Source organism: Erpetoichthys calabaricus, chromosome 4, assembly GCF_900747795.2.
Source record: "Erpetoichthys calabaricus chromosome 4, fErpCal1.3, whole genome shotgun sequence".
NCBI lineage: Eukaryota > Metazoa > Chordata > Cladistia > Polypteriformes > Polypteridae > Erpetoichthys > Erpetoichthys calabaricus.
The window spans coordinates 60,196,533-60,215,090 of record NC_041397.2 but is presented as its reverse complement, the minus strand read 5'-3'; the positions used below and the strand labels follow the sequence as shown (position 1 = coordinate 60,215,090).

Below are 18,558 nucleotides of genomic sequence, written 5' to 3'. Positions count from 1 at the left end.
AAATTTCTTCCATATTGGTTTCAAACTGTATGTTGTTATTCACAGTTGCTGGCTTATGCAGGTGCAAATATGTTTTTGAAAGTGAGATATTTTATCTTTGGTTTTGTGTACTGTCACAGCATGGGATAAAATCTACCTAGTATTGTAAATCAGTACACATGAAAACAACACAGCAGATGACAAAAGTAAAAGTGAAAAAGGATGAAATACATCTATACGTTGTTTCCATGCAAATATATCTACTGTATTTAATTTGCAAGGGTAAAAAGCAAAGCACATTCAATAATTTCATCACTCTTTCTTGACTGTAATTTTTTTTTAATATGGATGAGTAGAACATATAATTAGTCAAAATGTGAAAATACCTGGTTTTTAGAAAGAGATCAAAGTATCAGGAATTAAAGTAAATAAGAACTGTAAAAATATGTATTAAGAATTAAACATCTGATCTTAATTTAGTGACAAATGAAAACACTTTGTGATTTGTGTTCATAATGTATCTACTAAAGTATATATTAAATGACTGTGTGTCCAGTCCCCCTGAGCAATCTGCTTGGCCAGTTTGGGTTTGGTTTGATTGGTCAGCCTGGCTTTGGTGATGCAACAAAAGAGAAAGTGCAAGTGTGAGACGTACAAGGAGAAGTACGGGGGTGTAAGGCATACTGAGAGAGTCGCCTTCAAAGATGGCGAATATAAAACTGGACAGGAGGTGAGAAAGGCGCCTTAAAAATAATGTCAGAGTCTGAGGGGCATGCTTTACAGGAGCATGCTCAAAGGGAGTGCTGGCTAAGAAACATTCACACATACAAATACAAAGGACTGAAGGTACACGTAGGGAAAGAGAGAGCAAATATTTTTTAATGATTCTATTATCTGTTTTCAAACAGGTACCGAGACTAGTATATTAATAGCCTCATAAAAAATTCTTTTAAAATGCACCTCTTCTCCGGTTTAAAGTCTGATTTACAGTGTCAGAGATCATGAATGAAAAGATAAGAGAGTAGTAGTAGACCCTCTGAGCTCTTCATACAGCAGCCCTCATGTTTCTTAAATCCTCAGCAACTAATAATATTCACAAGAGTAACACAAACATGACATTCAGTAGATACACAAAACTGTAGATCACACAGGTGGCCAGAAGGGCTTGTTGTAGATGAACAGAAATATGCATATAGGCGGGTTTATGTATTGCACATAGGCATATTTGTCTAAATTAAGTGTTGTTTTACACTGGTCCTACTGAAATATTGAGACTCCAGAATGCTGTCAAAGTGGATCTAACCATATTATACTGTTCTGAAAATTTAGGCAACTTAAAATAATGCTATGTCACTTATTAGTAATAAATAATAATAATTACACGCAGGGTAAGGCCATGTTTCCTCTTGTGGTCACCCAAATTCTCCTGTGTCATAGGTGTGAGCTCACTAAAGATCTCATGGAGACAAAGAAAGGATTTAGTAGTTAAACAGCAACTCACATATTTAATATTTTTCTTTGTCAGCCAGGAAAGGCCAAACCCTGAAACCGAATAAAGACTCTGTTGCCCCTTCCTATCTACATGACATAATAAAGGCTATGTCTATCAAGAGAGAGTTAGTTGTTGACCATATTGGCTAAAGCTGCACATCACTGCTGATTTGGAAGCTATGAATTTCACCCACATTAATTTTTTGATTGATTGATTGATGCTTTATTAATCCCAAGGGGAAATTTTTACCTTGCTAATAAATTAAATGGCAATAAATTGGCACAATGTGCGAGGATGTGAAGCTATTTCATTTCATTCAAATCAGCCTTAAAAAATTTAAAAACAAAACTGCACTGTTAACAGTCAGGTTAACAAATCTAAGAGACCAAATCTAAATTTGGCAACTAAAATACTTCTGTGGAATTCATGCTTACTCATGCTTATAATTCATTAATTCAAAGAGAGTGTAAATTAGCCAAGAATAGTAAAATGTGGCAGGTATAAAAAAAAAATAGGTAATGAAATATACAGTGGTTCTTAGGAATAAAGTATGATCATTGCACATTTTCTTTTAAATCGCCTGTTCTTCTTTTTGCATAGAGCCAAATTCTTTATTTTGAATGACACATCTCCTGAATTCTCTGTAAGTAACAATTAAATTTACTTTATGTGAAACATGAAGGGTCATTGTTATTTGATTAACCTCTCATTTCTTAGATAATCAAAATGTGATTAGTGAAAACAAGGCAAGACTGTCACAGACTTGGACATAAAACTGTTGGTTCAGTTTAGATTGCTTTACATTTTGTCTAAGCTCTCAGCATTTCCCATGAATAAGTTTTGAATCCATGAATCACACATTGTATATTCAGGGGAGCACACGGCATTATGTGTTCAGACAATGCGGTACTACTGATCGGCTCTTGATGGCTTAAAGACTCATCTCAGTGTTATTAAGATATTAATGCAACCTCAAACACTCTAATACCCAGTTGATTGGTTGAGCTATGAACTGTCTGCTTCTCATTTGCCCCAAGCATTTAACATTTAGTTTCTGTAGGAAAAAAAATGTTGTGGGGGCAGCTATGTTGGTCCCTTGAGACTCAACAAAGCCTGCATTAAAGTGATTAATTTTGAATTAGACAGCTCCATTTCTCAAACCGAGATTAATATATCTTGCTTTCAGAAAGCTATTATATAACAGAGTGTTTTCACCGCCTTCAACTCTTTCTTTTCTACACCTGTGCCTGCAACATCCCTACTGTTAGAATATTCCATTATTCAAGATTTTTTGATCATTTTAGTCAGTTTTCCAAATATAACAAAAGAGAAGGATCGGACAGTGACAAATATTCACATGACACGAGTTCTTGAGTATATGTTATTCACGTATTAAGATGTTTTTTAAGCTGACAGGTAAGGAATAAATGTATGAGTTTATTTTATTATATACAAGTAGTACTAAAAGCATCCACAGTACAGTAAATGCACACATTAAAGTTGACAACAGTAGGAGATGAGAGAGATTTGGCCGCAAATAAAACATAACAGTAAAAGATGTTCTCTGAATGTTTACATTTTAAAAGGGCTTTGTCTAACAGCTCACACTGTATCTTAAATTCCTATTATAAGCAAAAATACTTTTATATGTGTCCATAAATCCAAGCTAAATATATGTGCAAGTATGTAAATAAAGCAAAATAACACGATGCAGGTACTTTAAATGCTTATTCCTATCAACACATCTTTTTCTTTCTCACCCTTTATAACTGGAAACCTCTAACCCATGTTTGTTTTCAGCATTGTGTTGCTCAGTGATTTTTCTTTAGACATTTATCTAGGGTGGCTTAATAAAAAGTAGTCTGTAAATCATGGAATACATGTAGAAACAGCCTTAAAGAAACACCTATCTCTTCTGATAATCACCACTTCAAATTCTGTGGACATATTTCCATGTAATCCACAATGTAGACAACAACCTCTTGGCTGTGGACAGAAAGGTTTCTTGGATTTGGTGCATTGCTTACGCAACTAGTTATATACGTTTTATCATCAATTCATGAATTGTGCAGAAAGCACAATGGGATAATAGTCCACAAATTCCTCATGTGTTAGTTTGAAGGAACCTCTGCAAGAATACAGGCACACAGTTTGAATATTCAGTTCCAATGAGGACAGCCTGTCTTCTCTCGAGTAAGCACAGATAACAGAATTAACAAAATTAATGAAAACATTCACAGAGACTTCCCGCTAGTTTTACCTGGTGTGACAGACATCTAGGGACCTTACCCCACCGGGACGCCACAAGAAGGGAAGCACCGGGAGAAGGGCAGTGTCTTCCCTGGAATGTAAGAGGGCAGCCACCCTGGATTGTATGGGGCCCACGGACCTGGGGAGCTCAACCCTGTGTAGCGACGTGGCCACCACCAGAGGACGCCTGGGCAGCTCAAGAACTGGGTATGCAGCACATCCGCCACACCCGGAAGTGCTGCCAGATGTTAATTGGGGAGCACCTGGAGCACTTGTGGGTGCTGTATAAAAGAGGCCGCCTCACTCCGCACGGGAGCCGGAGTCGGGTGGAAGAGGATGGAGCTTGTGAGGGAGGAGTTGGAGGCGGCAGAAGAGAGAGTGAAAAGGAGCTTTATTATTATTTTGTGCACTGTGGTGTGGCCCTGTAAATAAACATGTGTGTTTTAGAACATTCTGTGTCTGCCTGTTTATGTCTGGGTCCGAACTTTCCTCAGTGGCTAAATTTGCTGTTGCCAAAACTAGGGTGGGATTCCATACTGAGTAAAGGGCTACTTGTTCATGTGCCACCCTGTTTTTGAAAATGACTTTGTTAGTAATTAAGCTCAATCCTTACGTATGTGTGTATAAATGCAAGATTAACCCATATACAGTACAAACATAAATGAAAAAATAAAGAACAGATATTTAAAAATGAAATCACAGTGATGTATTGATTGCTTGATTATACTTTACTGCTAACTTCAGTGCCAACACTTACGGTAGAATAAAGAGGCTGTGCTTGTTTTTTGTTTTTTGTGTTAGTTCCGCAAAGTCAGATGTAGAATATATACACCTAGAGACAACCATGAATGAATTTGGCTCAATTGTGGGAAGGAACAATTGGACTGTTGACTGATATGACATTTCTAAACCAATCTAACAACTCATAAAGGTGGTGCTCAATGTAGGGGCAGTAACTTTACATAGCAAAGAGCAATGATGCTTCTATCAACATCACCCAACTGACAGCAAGTTGTTGGTTAAAATGGATAAACCTTCAGCGACTAAAAACATACATGTGCTTCGTGCGTGCTGAGAGCATATTTACAGTATACAGTGGAACCTCGGGTCACGATCATAATTCGTTCCAAAACTCTGGTTGCAAACCGATTTGGTCGTGACACCTTTTTTTAATGAGTTTTAAGCACAGGGAAAAAATGTAACATTTGAAAAATCCTTAATTTATACAAAAACTAACCATAAACAACCAAGAAAACTAACCTTGCATGAGTCGAGTTCTGGCATGAAGGAAGTGAGGAGGAACTGGGTGGAGAGGAGATTACAGTTTTGAGGTAAAGTCTGTGACGATGCGGGTTTGCTGCATGCTCCCATTTCACTTCCGGGAGCCCTTAAACCCGTCACCGTCAGTAATGTTCCCGATGAGCGTGACAGTGAGGCACTACAATGGAGCAAGGGGATGGTGCAAAAAGTGCCAAGTGCTTTTTTGAAAATCAACAAAACAACAATCAAAAACAAAGTCCAAATTAAATAAAGTGCAGTGCTTTCAGAATCCTTCAATAAATAATCCCATAAAAGCAGAAGTGAAGTGGAGGTTAAAATCCAGTAGAAAAAAGTCTTCATTAAATACGAGGTTAAAACAATGCTGGAAGCAGTCTCTTTAAAAACAAGCCCGGTGCATTCTTTAACTGGTGACCCTCCTGCTTCTCCCTATCCAGGCTTCACAACAAGGGAGCCACTCTACCTGCAGCTGTCCTTCCTTCTGGTCTGGAGGCCTCCTGATCCCTGGCTTCGGGAATCAGGGAAACGTCAGGGAATTCACCGCCCAAGCCTCACGACTCCCACAGCCTTCTCGGCCTTACGCGGCCAGCCGTCCTTCTTCTGGTCACTCCAGCTCCTTGATCGCTCAGCTGGAGCGACCGCTTCCTTCTGCCCCACCGAGTGTCGGCCAAACACCCATGCTTGGGCTCACTGTCCAGCTACCTGCTCGCTCGCTCGCTCACATCGGTTCTTTCCACACTGCTTCCTGCTTATTTCCTCACTCCACAACCTCCGCCATTCTTTTCTTTTTTCCTCCCTTTAGCCGCCTCGCGCTTCTATTTATGAAGAGGATGTGCCAGCTGTAGCATTCAGCAGCCCTGGGACCAATTACGGAAGTGGACGGTTTCCCACCTGTGCACTTAGGTGAGAAATGCCCACACCACGAATTCCCCTGGAACTGCTTCAGCCACTCAACCACCACTCCCCCTTGCTAAGCTGCAAGTGCGGCTATTATTTATTTAAAACTGGCCTCTTGACGTGAGCTGTGGACCCGCTATACCACAGAATCCCTCTGCGCGATGCACGTCTGACCGAGATCAATGTACTGTACAGGGAGAGACTGAACATGTGCGGAAATTATCGGCGTGTACGAACCGGAAGGGAAACTGGCTTGTTTGTCACCTGAGTGTGTGGTCGTGAACAGATGCAAAAGTTTGCCGAACTTTTTGGTCATAACTCGATTTGTACATGTTCCGAGACGTATGTGACCCGAGGTTCCACTGTATCTGTTATAAATAAACATAACCTGTTGCAAGAGAAAAATAAGACCTTGTAAAAACCAGATCATACTTTAAATGTTAATGATGCATTGCTATTGGCTGTGTGCTGTGTGTGTTATCTGTTACTCACACTTAAAACAGTACTAGTTGCAATCAATGTGAGATTCAAAGAATTGGCAGCTTTTGTTCTAAGAAAGATGTGCTGTAAAATATGCATTTGAACTAAACATTGTACCATCGCACCCGCTGAACACGCTGACAACAAAGAGCCACTGTACTCAGTATACCCAAAACAGTAAATACTGTATGTCTAATGCTACTGACACCACTCCAGAAGGATCACAGACAAGGTTACACAGAATCCACTTTCTGACTGTATGTCTAAATGAATAAAGTAAGTTAAAATTACTGGCTAATTAGAAATGACAAACATGCCATACTAGAATATAGTCACAGCATTTTGACATGTAGTATACAGGTCTTATCCTGTTATTGCAAATATTGAAGTAACACAATTTTTCAGAATAATGAATACTTTTTGTTGGCCCGAACAAATGTCTATACATCATGTTTAACAGATCTCATTTTAACAAAATGCACATTTCAGTACAACAAACATTTTTTTGACCAAATATGGCCACCGAAGATAATAGTGTGATGCAAAAAATACTTCATGCCACATCTACACTTTAACAGAGTCTCGGGAAACCTGCAACAGGTAGTCTCTTTCTTGTTAAACTGAAAGAAAGTGACTGTCTGTTGTGAAATTTCCAGTGTTTAGAGAGTGTAGGTACGACATCATACATGTAGCTGAATTCTGAATCAGTTCTCCACCAATCATCTGTATTGGTATTTCGTGTAATGTGCGGATACTGTACTGTTTGAGTTTCATAGCGCTTCTCAGAGTTTTGTCTGCAATGCACAAAAAAATGCAAGAAATGATATCAATGTACTCTGAAAAAAAAGTTACATCTAACTTCTCATTTCATTCTGTATTCATTCTTATATTTCTATAAGAAAAAGTTATATCTGATGTCTCATTTTCAAAAAAAAATCTTTTTTTTAGTTTAGAAAGCGCTGTTATTTATACAGGTATTGTCAAGCTTGCATCACTGAGTTACACAAGAGACAGGAAGGCAAGTTCTGGTTTCCAAAGAAAATACAGTTGCTTTACTATTCTAGAGAAGGTAGGTACAGTCTCAAGATTGTCTTCAAAAGAGGAGCTGTTACTTCAGTATTTAAGCACACAAGATAGGAGCCCTGACATCGGGGCAATTGTCCTGCTTTAGTTACCATCTTTAGATTAGAAGAACACCAGCGGCTCAGAATCACTGTTGTGGCAAACCAGGAGAGTGCGAGGAAGAGCATGTCAAAGCTCGGTGTTAAATGTTCTAAACATCATGTGAAAAGCACATTATGCAGTAAGCCTGATCCTGCAGAGGACAACCAATTGCTTTGCCCTTGGTTTACGTTTTATCAGGCACACCAGAGCAGTTGCTGTTAGAGATCGCAAATCTCTGGCGACCCTGGTCACAGTAATATATGTATTTTCCCCATAATTGTTATAATTTCCATTATGACAAAATATTTTTATGGTCCCATGAATTTCGTTATATAGGGATTTCACCTGTATATAAAGAGAATACAATATCCTCTAAATACTGTTTCCTGTTGTTATGCCATGTAGTGATGAAATAGGGAAATGAGAAGAAGAAATGTAAATTCATCAAATTTCAGTTATCTTGTGCCACTGAGCTCTTAAATGGTTAAAAGCAATTTTAACTTTTTATTTTCTGTCAGGGTCAAGTCTTTTCTTTTTTTTGTCTTTTGTTCAGTTCCTTTTGCTCCCCCATGTTTTTCAGTAGTTATTTTATGTACTGTATTTGTCCAATACATGAGAAGAAATGGGCACAGCAACCCCAAATGTTTAAAGTGCAAGGACAGGAGGAAATTGGAGGCAGGTTTTTAGGAAGAAAACCTGTATGCGGAACCTTTAAATTTCTGGGATATCCCTGCCATTCACTACAAAATTTTTAATGTGTTGTCTCCAGATGTGCATTCTCATCCTGAGAATCGTGTCTGTTCCTGCAAGACTATTCTGTAATATACGTAATGCGAATAGAAACATTTTCGTGCTTCTGATCGATAATTGCTACCCGCTTTTTCCTTTTTTTAGTAACTGTCTTTCTCATTTGCATCTTCTATTTCTTTCACCTATGAATTGTCTCCTTCCCAGCATACAGAGCTAATGCCTTCAAATGGATCATGTCTTAAATGTTAATTATTTCTGTTGGGCACAGACATTTATTGTCTACATAGAATGTGATGAGAAAACAGTCAGATATTTGGTATCCGGAGTTGTTTAGGTCATCTATGAGGAATTTTTTGAAGAAAAAAAAATTAGGAAGTTATTTTCAAGCTACCAGTGCACAAAAGTTGGTTTCTGTTGTACAATATGTTTTGCCAAATCAAGTATAAGTTAAAATGCTAGGGATTAATTTATATGAGACACATCCAAACACTGGCAAACAAACTACCGATCTTTTAAATAGTGGTCCAGTTTTTTGTAAGTCAATTAACCAACACAAACATTCATGTCTTTTAGGTCCTGAAGGGGCTCTCTTTGAACATTCTGTGGAAACCCCACTCATCAAAGCTGAAGCATTTAAGCAACTAAGGTGAGGCAAGTCTAATTGTTTTGATCTGAACTATTGCTACTTGTTATTCTCTAGATATTAAACTTGCACTTTCAATGCTTCGTCCGAGACATATAGCCTCATGGAAAGTTAACTGAAGAGCTAATTAAGTTTAGGCATTATTTGACTGTAAGAAACTGTGAAAAAAAATACAGTGTAAGATTTGACAAAGGACAAGAAGGCTCAAGGAGAACCTCAAGAGGGCAGTCAGGGTTCACGTGCTGCATACATTCATTTGCCTTTTTAGTAAGTATTATATGGGCTTGTAATAGTTGGAGATGGAGAGAATATTCAGATAGTACTGCATCAGATTATGTTCCTTGGAGGAAGATTTCCTGTTCTGTTCCAGTTTCAATGGTTTCCTTAAAAGGTCCCAGTTCAACTAATAGAAGGTTTAGTGCACATAAGTATAAGAGTTATTGTGAGGAAAAGCTAATAGTCAAGATAATGCAATATCAACTGTTTATATTATTCTTAGTTAATTATGATGTGTGCTGAGGCTATCCGGGGTGTGATTAATGCTGCTTGTAGTGCTCTTTGTGTAATGAATTTGTGAATTTGTGCACAGAATTCCCCTGTAAATTTCTACAAAGAACGCTGCTTCTACCCGCTGGCTACCTCTGCTCTCTTCATTCTCTCACATTAAATATCACTTATCTTAGAAATTCTGATTTAGTTCAAATACTACCAGTGGAATTTGATTTAGCTAGGATTGAACACACAGATCAAATGCTTTTTAGCTAGGCAGCATAGATTTGTATCAGATGGTTGAAGAAATTCACTATTAAACCATTACCCAAAACCACACAATAATGAAATTAATACATATTTACAGACATTTTTATTTATTTTTTTAACAAATCTTTAATCACTGGAAGTAAATCCAAAAAGTAAAAAAATTAAACAGTATACTGTATATCCAAAGTCATCAGGCTTGCCTCAGGTTCATGCAGATCGGGTCAAACTATAAGTGCAACATTTCTAAATCAATTTACAATGAATAATTTTTGATCTGTGTTCAGTTACAGTCTAAGTACACAGGAGGGAAGTTCACATGTTAAGATAGAATCAGGGTGTCAATGAATAGTGAGCAACCATGCCACTAGATACTGAACCATACCAGAAATGACAGAGCATCTTGCTGTGGGATTGACATGATATATTAAGGGATGGCAAAAGCGAGAGAATGGATTACCCCATGAAACTGAACAATAGGACAATAGAGTTAATGTTAAATATTAAGAGCTAGAAATATCTGAGCCTGTACTTGGAAGTATTTGTTGGTTATAGAGGACTATGGATGAGGCAAAAAAAACCTTTAGTACTCAAGGTCATAGTATGGGGTGTCTTCGTACATTATTTTAATGGTTGGACATTGGTTGTGGAGCGATGCTAAGAGGTCACAACACTTCTAGACTGGTATATGGCAGCAAGCACATGGCCCTAGACTATTGATAACTGCTCCATGATGCTCACATATAGAGGAGAGAATGATTAATGTGAAGTGAAAGGGAGAGTTTTTTTATTTTAATGTTTGTATAGTGGACAAGTTGGGAAACCATCCAACTTCACAGACAGGAGGGGAAAGACAACAGAAGTGTGCTGTCCATTTGCAGCAGAAATAAAATACCTTGTCTCTCATTCTCTTATATTGTATATTATTAATCTATGTATAACCTAGAGAGTGACAAATACAAATCTCAGAGTCACCCATTAATTACCCATAATCAAAAAGAATTATTTTGATTAAAGACAGCCCAAGTAAATTGACTGTGAAGATAAAATAGGGTTTCAGCTGTCACTATAGTGTCCAACACCTGGCTTATTGTAAACAGCTCACAGACATATATTGTCTATAACCTTGTGCCACCCCTCTTCCCCTCTTGAGTGTACTTTCCACTGGTTTTGAAGCCTACCGCTTCTGTTCTCCAAAGTGCCTCAGTCAAGGAGATAGCTTTAACGGGCCATGGGTGAGCAGCTTGTTTTCCCAAACCGATTACTTCATGTAGTCCTTCCATTAAAGCACATAATTTATTTAAGACTTTTCAGTGGAGCACCATTAGGAGCCTTTAAATCATACGCCCACTCTTCTGGTTTGACGACATCCTTTCTTTTTTTGTGTGTGCATAGTGCTAGAACTCATTTCGCATTCAAAATTGTGTGACAGCACACTGCTATTCCCATATTTTGCCCTGTACTTAAAATGATTTTCCTCTTGGACTTTGAACCAAATAATTCTTTGTGCCTCTGGGTCACAAAACTCAGAAGGCACATCTATATGTTTTGTTATTTTCACAAGTATACAATAGCAAAACAATATGTAGGCGCTGAAACACTGTCCTGTCTTTGTGGACTGTGCTCCCCCTACTGGAGGCAAGGCACCAAGCACTTGCTTAGCTCACTTATGCCCTTACTTCTAAAACTAATAAAATAAACATAAGAAATTTGACAAATGAAAAGAGACCATTCAGTCCATTAAGACCATTTGTTTAGCTAATAGCCATCTGTCCCAATATGTCATCCGGTTGTCAAGGTCTCTGCTTCAACTACATGTCTCAGTAGTTTGTTCTAGAGACCCACAACTCTTGGAGTAAAGAAGTGCTTCATGGCTTTGGTCTTTAATGCACTTCTCTTAATATCCAAAGGTGTCCTCAAGTATGTGATTCACTCTTAAACGTAAAGAATGTTGCTGGATCTACTTTATCAGTGCCTTTGAGGATTTTAAATACCTGGATTAGGTCCTCACACAGTCACCTCTGCTCGAGACTAAACAGGTTTCATTTTTTCAGTCTGTCAGAGGATGTGTCCCCAAGTCCTGGGATGTACTTTGTTGTCCTTCTCTGCATAGCTTAAACTGCTGCCATGTCTTTCTTGTACTTTGGTGAACAGAACTTCACATAGTAATCCAGATGTGGTTTTACGAGTGCTTATGTAGTTCGACCAGAACATCCCTTGACTTGAATTCAACTGTTTTTATGACATAAACTAATATTTTATTTGCCTTTTTAATTACTTCTTTTCATTACTTATTCAGTGAAAATGTTGCATCACCATATACCCTTAAATCCTCCTCAGCGGTTCCTTCCTACATGACAGTGTCTCTCATCTTGTATTTATAATTCATGTTCCTTTTCCCTAGTGTAACACTTTGCACTTTAATACATTAAACTGCATTTTCCAAGTGTTCGCCCAGTTCTGAAGTCTGGTCAGGTCTGTTTGAATTTCTTTTGCTGCCTCTTCAGTGCCCTCCAAATTTAGTGTCATCTATGAATTTGACAAGTTTGTTAACTATACAAGAATCAATGTCATTAATATAAATCATAAAAAGAAATGGACCAAGGAAAGACCCCTGAGGGAATACACTGATGACCTCACTCCATGTGAAGCATTCTCCTCTTATGTGTACTCTAACCAACTAGAGATCAAGTTTGGTAGGTTGCCTCTGATGCCTATACATACGTAACATGCAAATTAGGTTAAAAATAGTAATAGGATTTATGAGAAGCATTGCAGCATGATTAAGTATTAACAGAGTACATGAACTGTAAGGACAGTCTTGTTGTACTTGTAGTACAGTGTGCTTAAGGTTGTTCAAATAAACAAGCTCATTGTTGGGCTGAACCTTTATGCAGTGTATGCCGCAGTTCTTCAATCTTAGTTCAATGTGCTCAAATTCAGAGAAGGTCATTGTTTACAGTGTTACTTTTGATTTTATCCTGCTTTACCCTCAAAATAGCATACTGTACATCTGCCTTCTGTGCTGTTAACTGACTAGAGTTACAGCACTGGTCTGTGGCAATGTAGTGCTGTTGAAAGTTGGTTCAGAACAAACAATTAATTTAATCCAAATAAGAAAATAGCCATTTTAGTGTTGCACACACTGTGTCTAGATATGTATATATCATGAAAAGTGACTTGACAGACAAACAAGGTGGCCTTTGTTTGCAGATTGTGTATCCTTGTATGATACGTTTTGTCTGCTTATGCATATCCCAAGTGGTAGCATTCTTCATATCTATTGTATTATACATTTCATAGAATCAGATATCAGTATTTAGCCAACAGTGCACATTAAACATCCCCTTTTATATACACTAACCTTCAAAAGTTTTTTTGATGGAATGGTACATTTTTTATAAAGGTACCATTAATTTGTCAATTACTGCTTCAAATGAGTGATTTAAAATATATTCGTATACAATTTAATAGTACATTCCAAATACCACTGTCAACAGAAACAGTGAAAACAAAAGGCTAAAATGGGCATTTGATGATAAGCTTTGGGGTGATTCCAATCCTTTGCCCATTTTAACCATTTCTTTTTATTTGCCAGTTTCTACTTGAATTTCTTTTTAAACTGACTATAAGGCCAACAACCTGGAGTTATCATGTCACTGTTACAGATGACACAGGTATTTAAGGTGTTTGTTTCTGAAACTACAGACTCTGATGACCTTATCCTCTCATGCAGTTCCCCAGCTGGGCCTTCCCCTTCTTTTTCTGCCCTGGTTAGATCCATTGGCCTAATCCCTCAAGTCAGTAGTGGACACCTTTCTAACAAATCTTCAGTTTCTTGACAGTCATTCACATGGATTAACCTTTCATTTTGTAAAACAAAAACAGACTATTGTTTCTTGAGAAAGCAATTTTATTTTGACTATTTTTTACCCAGGATTTGGAATGCCAGTAGCTTGCAACCAATGGAAAGAGAATATGCTTGTTTTATTGAACAGAATAACAGGTTTCACCAGTGCTAACACAAAGAAAAAGGTTTCTCTAATAACAAATAAGCATTTAAACTTGAGTAAGTAAGAGCTAAGAGAGTTACCATTAGGACACTGAAGTAATGGCTGCTGAAGGTGGGGATTTGCAGCCATAGTGAACAATACATTTTATATTAGTCATGGTCATTTTGAGGATTATCCATGCTTTGGCTGTATTTTCAAATCAATTTAGTGATAGGAAAGTATCAATTTCTATTAAAAACATTTCTGGATGATTTCGAACTTTTCAATGCTAGTGTTATGTATAAGGTATATTTAATATTCTGTATTGTTTCTATATTCTATAAGTTTTTGTAGCTTTGTTATAATAATTTCCAAACTTTAGAATTTTTATGAAATATCTTGGCTACAAAACATTAAATTCAGCTCTGCACCTGTTTAGCAATTTTTGGTCTCATTACTGTGACTAAATATCAATTTGTTGTAATGTATGTTTGAAAGAATAAGCTAACCTCTGACAGCTGAACATAACCAAGTGATTTTTCAGGTCATTATTTAAAGTGTAAAGCATAAAGCAGATGCTCTGTATGCAATGCTGCAAAGCGATTTACATTAAATCCAGAAACATTCTTTATTCTTCTTGTCTGTTCAGAAATGAAAATCATTGTTAGTTCCTGTTCTTGCTTTTTCCTGCATTGGAAAATATTTTCTTTATGCCGTCTTTTCTTAAATATGCTAAAACTGGGAACTCTCACACAGCCCAAGGTGGATGAAGGGTACTTTTCTATTGAGATTGAATAGTTCAGCTTCACAGCTTGTGTAGCTTATCAAAAAATTAAATAGCTGTGAATAGGCTCAGGCCCCCTGTGACCCCAAAATAATAGCAAGTAGGTCCACCTTCACTGGTTATTTGGGTTAAGCCTGTAAGCATTATATTTGTCCTTTACAATGAACTGCATATCACTTCTGCAGCCACAAAACAGCATTTTTCCAAAAATCGTATTCAATAGTAATATCTTTTGATATTTGAATATTTATTGCATAATAAATAATGAAAATTTTCCTGTAATGTATATGTGCTTTGTATCCTTGAATCTAAATACTGGAATTAAAGATTGAGAAGAAAATGATGACAAAAAATATTGACGTGCTATTGACTAGTGCTGATGTGTGCATGTATGTGTGTGTGTGTGTGTGTGCATTACACTGGCATCAAATCCAGGGGTGGCTCCATCCTTACACCTAATATACCCTAGTATGTTAGGATATTATCATATTTTAAATTAATAACAGGCCCCTGCCAAATTTCTACTTTAAAAATCCAAACTGTTTTTTTTTTTCTTATCTCTTATAAACAAGTTTTAATATGTCCTCAGACTCTCAAGGAAAGCATGACCCTAATCATTTTAATTCTTTTATTGGCTTTATTTCCATATATTTATGTAACCTCAAACAACTCTAAATTGTGCAGGAGATGCTCTGAAAATTCAAACTTGAGAACACTGTTGATTTTCATTGCAACAGCCATTAAAACAATTAATAAAATTTTAAGCAAGATCGTGAAGAATTTGCCTTACATCTTTATTTTAATGCCGTACTTTACAGTCTTTATCACTACAATAGTAAATGAAGTCTTTTCATTCTGTTTTCTAAATCAGCTTTTTCCCGCTCTGCCATCGAGCCAGCCTGTCACAGGGCACACTCCATTACTCAGAGCCACCAAACAACAGCACATACTTACCTTGGGAATGGGGGAGACAACCAGCACAGTGTGAACTCTGGGAGAGCATGCAGACTTTACATACAAAGAGCTGAGAACTGAATCCAAGTACCTGGTGGTTTAGACAGAACTGCTAAACACTGTGTCTCTCGCCTTTAGTGTGAAAGTTGCCAAATTGACAAGCTGTTTGTATTTTGGATTTTTGCATTCTCTTTAACTCTTTGAGGGCTGAATATTTTTTCCAAAAAACATAGTTTTCTGAAAAGCAATGGCGTCACACAGACATCAACATACAACGTGGCTGTGGCTGCCAGTTTGCCAAGAATGTGCGGCAGGCTTGCTGCCAGGCTGTCTTTGCGTGGCCGGGGCCGCAGCAGCGGTCACTGTCGCAGTGCATCGCAATCTGGGTTTCTACCCCTTGTCATTGTTAAGTGCCAGTCTTCCTAGGTGAACAGTGTCATAGGTTTGTCAGCTACTTGAACCTGTTCAGCACCACGAATAGCTTGGGACCAGTCAGCTGAAGCAGGAACCTCACAATCATTTTCGATCGCTTGTATCAAAATCAGTCTGACAAGTCATAGTCCAGTTCAGAGAGAACAGGCAAAACGTTGTCCCCGTAGTGTTCTACTTTACACATCCACTTGGATCTCTCGCCAGGTGTCAGGGCCATTTTTGCCGTTGTTTGTGCCTTTCTACTCATGGGAGTACAGGAAATCTCGGTCAAAACCAACAAAGCTAACTTTCTTTCTAGCAACAAGACACCAACTAGAACATAACAGTTGGTTTTGTCACAGTTGACAGTTGATTACTATCGTCAACTCCTCCTTTTGACAAAAGTCGACATCAGCCCTGAAAGAGTTAAAGTGAGGCGCGTTTCCAGATGCTGTGTATCCACTTTTCTTTTTGTGTTTTTTTTTTAAAATTTTCATTTGGTATTCTCTCTTTGAAATTTAATTAAAGTGAGTAACCACTAGCCAACATAACTATGTACCTTGAGCATACTGCAAAATGTCTTCGATACAAAAACAAACAAACTGGGAACTCTTACACAGCCCAAGGTGGATGAAGGGTACTTTTCTACTGAAATAGAATAGTTTGGCTTCACAGCTTGTAAACAAAAAAATTAAATAGCTGTGAATAGGCTCATGCCCCCCTTCCACCCTAAAATAATATTAAGCAGGTTTGTGAATGAAATTAAATCTTAAGTTTCACCAGACCTAACAGTTCTTTTATTTCAATGCCTTCCTTGACTAACTAATTATTGTAATGAAGAACATTGGCACCCAGAGCATCAGAGAAAGGAGAGATGGCATAAGCAAGTACACTTTTCAGTTGCGGGCTTTGCACAGACATAGCAATACATATTATTTTGGCATGGATATTATGTCAGCTTCATTTAATTTGATGTATACTTCACATGTTAGAGATGGCTTGCTGTTAGATGAATGAAGTCAATCAGACATTACATATGATAAAGAGGTTCTAGATGTTGGGATCAATCTGATTTTATACTTGTTACTTAAAGCTTTTCTGCTTTCTCTTTAGTGAAACAAGTTGCAAACTACTTATTACACTGCTTTCTTAAAAGGCTTTCTTAACATTTATGGCTAACTGTGTCAGGTGTGCACCTCAGCTCATTCCTTGGCCCTTCTTTACCCCAATCCCTCCCATCTAGTTGAGTTACTGAGCAGCACTAAGTTTAAAGTAGTCATGTGATGATATGGTAATAACAAATATATTAGGAGCAGTGAGAGTAAGCAGTGCTCTAACATTGGACTTAATAGCCTTCTGAAAGCCATCAGTTTAGTGTTTCTGTTTCTTGTGGTTTTTGCCTGCCCCTGTTGTTTTACATTTTTTTAGTCTTCTTGATACCCGTGCCAGACTTAATCCAAGTTGTGTATTACATTCCTTTACATTTTTAATATTTTATTCTTGTTATCTTTTACTTTTCATGTTTTGTAAATTTCCCTGGTTCTCCTTGTTTAGTGTAAATAGTAATACTGTAAATGCAATAACTTAAAGAATTATAACTAAGATATATAAATGTGAAACTGCATCATAAATAAATGTGAAAAGCGTTATAAATAAGAAGTTATGTTTTGTATTTATTGTTAATTTTATTTCATTATCTGTGAAATCTAAAAATGAAGATACTTTGACTGGGTTTTTTGTGACTGTGTCAAAATTGTTGCCTAAAGAATTCCAGTAGCTGTAGAAGAAACACAGCTACAGTTACATTTTTATATTGTCTGTAATTTTGCCCTGGTGCCTTTCCTTACTAGTTTACAATTAGGGCGTACAGGTATAACTTAAACAGCTCTGTGTATTCCACCTGTTTACCTCAGTTCTCAGCTCACGAATTAGCTACTCTTTCCTTTTTTACATTTGGTTTCTTTTTGTGTGTTTTTAAGTTTGTTGTTTTTTGTCTGCTTTCATTTTTGATGGGTTTTTAATTTTTGGCTAGTGTGTTCTGATTTTGATGTTTGGAATTGTCTTTTGTATTTTGTTTTCCCTAGCTAAAAACATATTCATTTTGGTTGTTTTGTATTTTAGAATTTATCTTTTGTTTTGGAATTTTGTAATAATTTAGAAATGTAGATTTTTTTCCTTGATGTTTTCTTGTATCTTCTTTTATCAGTTTAATAAACTAAAATCAGGTTTTATTTATTTGGGCCAGGGGTTTTAGCAGTTCTTCTCTCGTGTTTGAGATTAGATTTCTGTCAGGTGTTTTTTTTTTCTTAGTTTTTAGCCAGGTATGTTTTTATATTTAAAAATGAAAACTCCCCAGTCCCATAATGGAAAACAAAGGTTTAGAAAATGAATGAATGGATAGAAGGATGAATGGAAAATTGGATTTTTTTTCACCCCAACAACAAATTTTAAAATGCATGGTGAGATAGGGAGACACAATATCACAATTACATAACCCTGTTTTTAATAAATAAAACATAATGTTTACATTTTAATAACTTTATTTTTTCTTAAAACAAATTATCTTGCATCAAATTAGAAAAGACTATTTTTAGGGATCACTTAAGCCCTAATACCATTTACAGTTACAGAGTTAGTTATGGTGCATTTAAAGCCATGTCTACTAATTACATTCTTAAGCTGACATTTCTTGATCTTAATTTTGGATTCTTGGCCTTGTACAATGCTC

The 18,558-nt window shown here is 37.0% G+C and overlaps 1 protein-coding gene across 3 annotated transcripts in view; it reads left to right on the top strand.

The window, feature by feature from the left end:
- The window catches only part of sgcg (sarcoglycan, gamma), a 448,908-nt gene that overhangs the window by 362,203 nt on the left and 68,147 nt on the right, over window positions 1-18,558 (top strand). For all 3 annotated transcript variants that reach the window (XM_051927319.1, XM_051927318.1, XM_028799520.2), the window contains exon 6: window positions 8,864-8,936. In XM_051927319.1, the coding sequence (XP_051783279.1) occupies window positions 8,864-8,936 (73 nt within the window). The remainder of the gene's footprint in view (window positions 1-8,863; window positions 8,937-18,558) is intronic.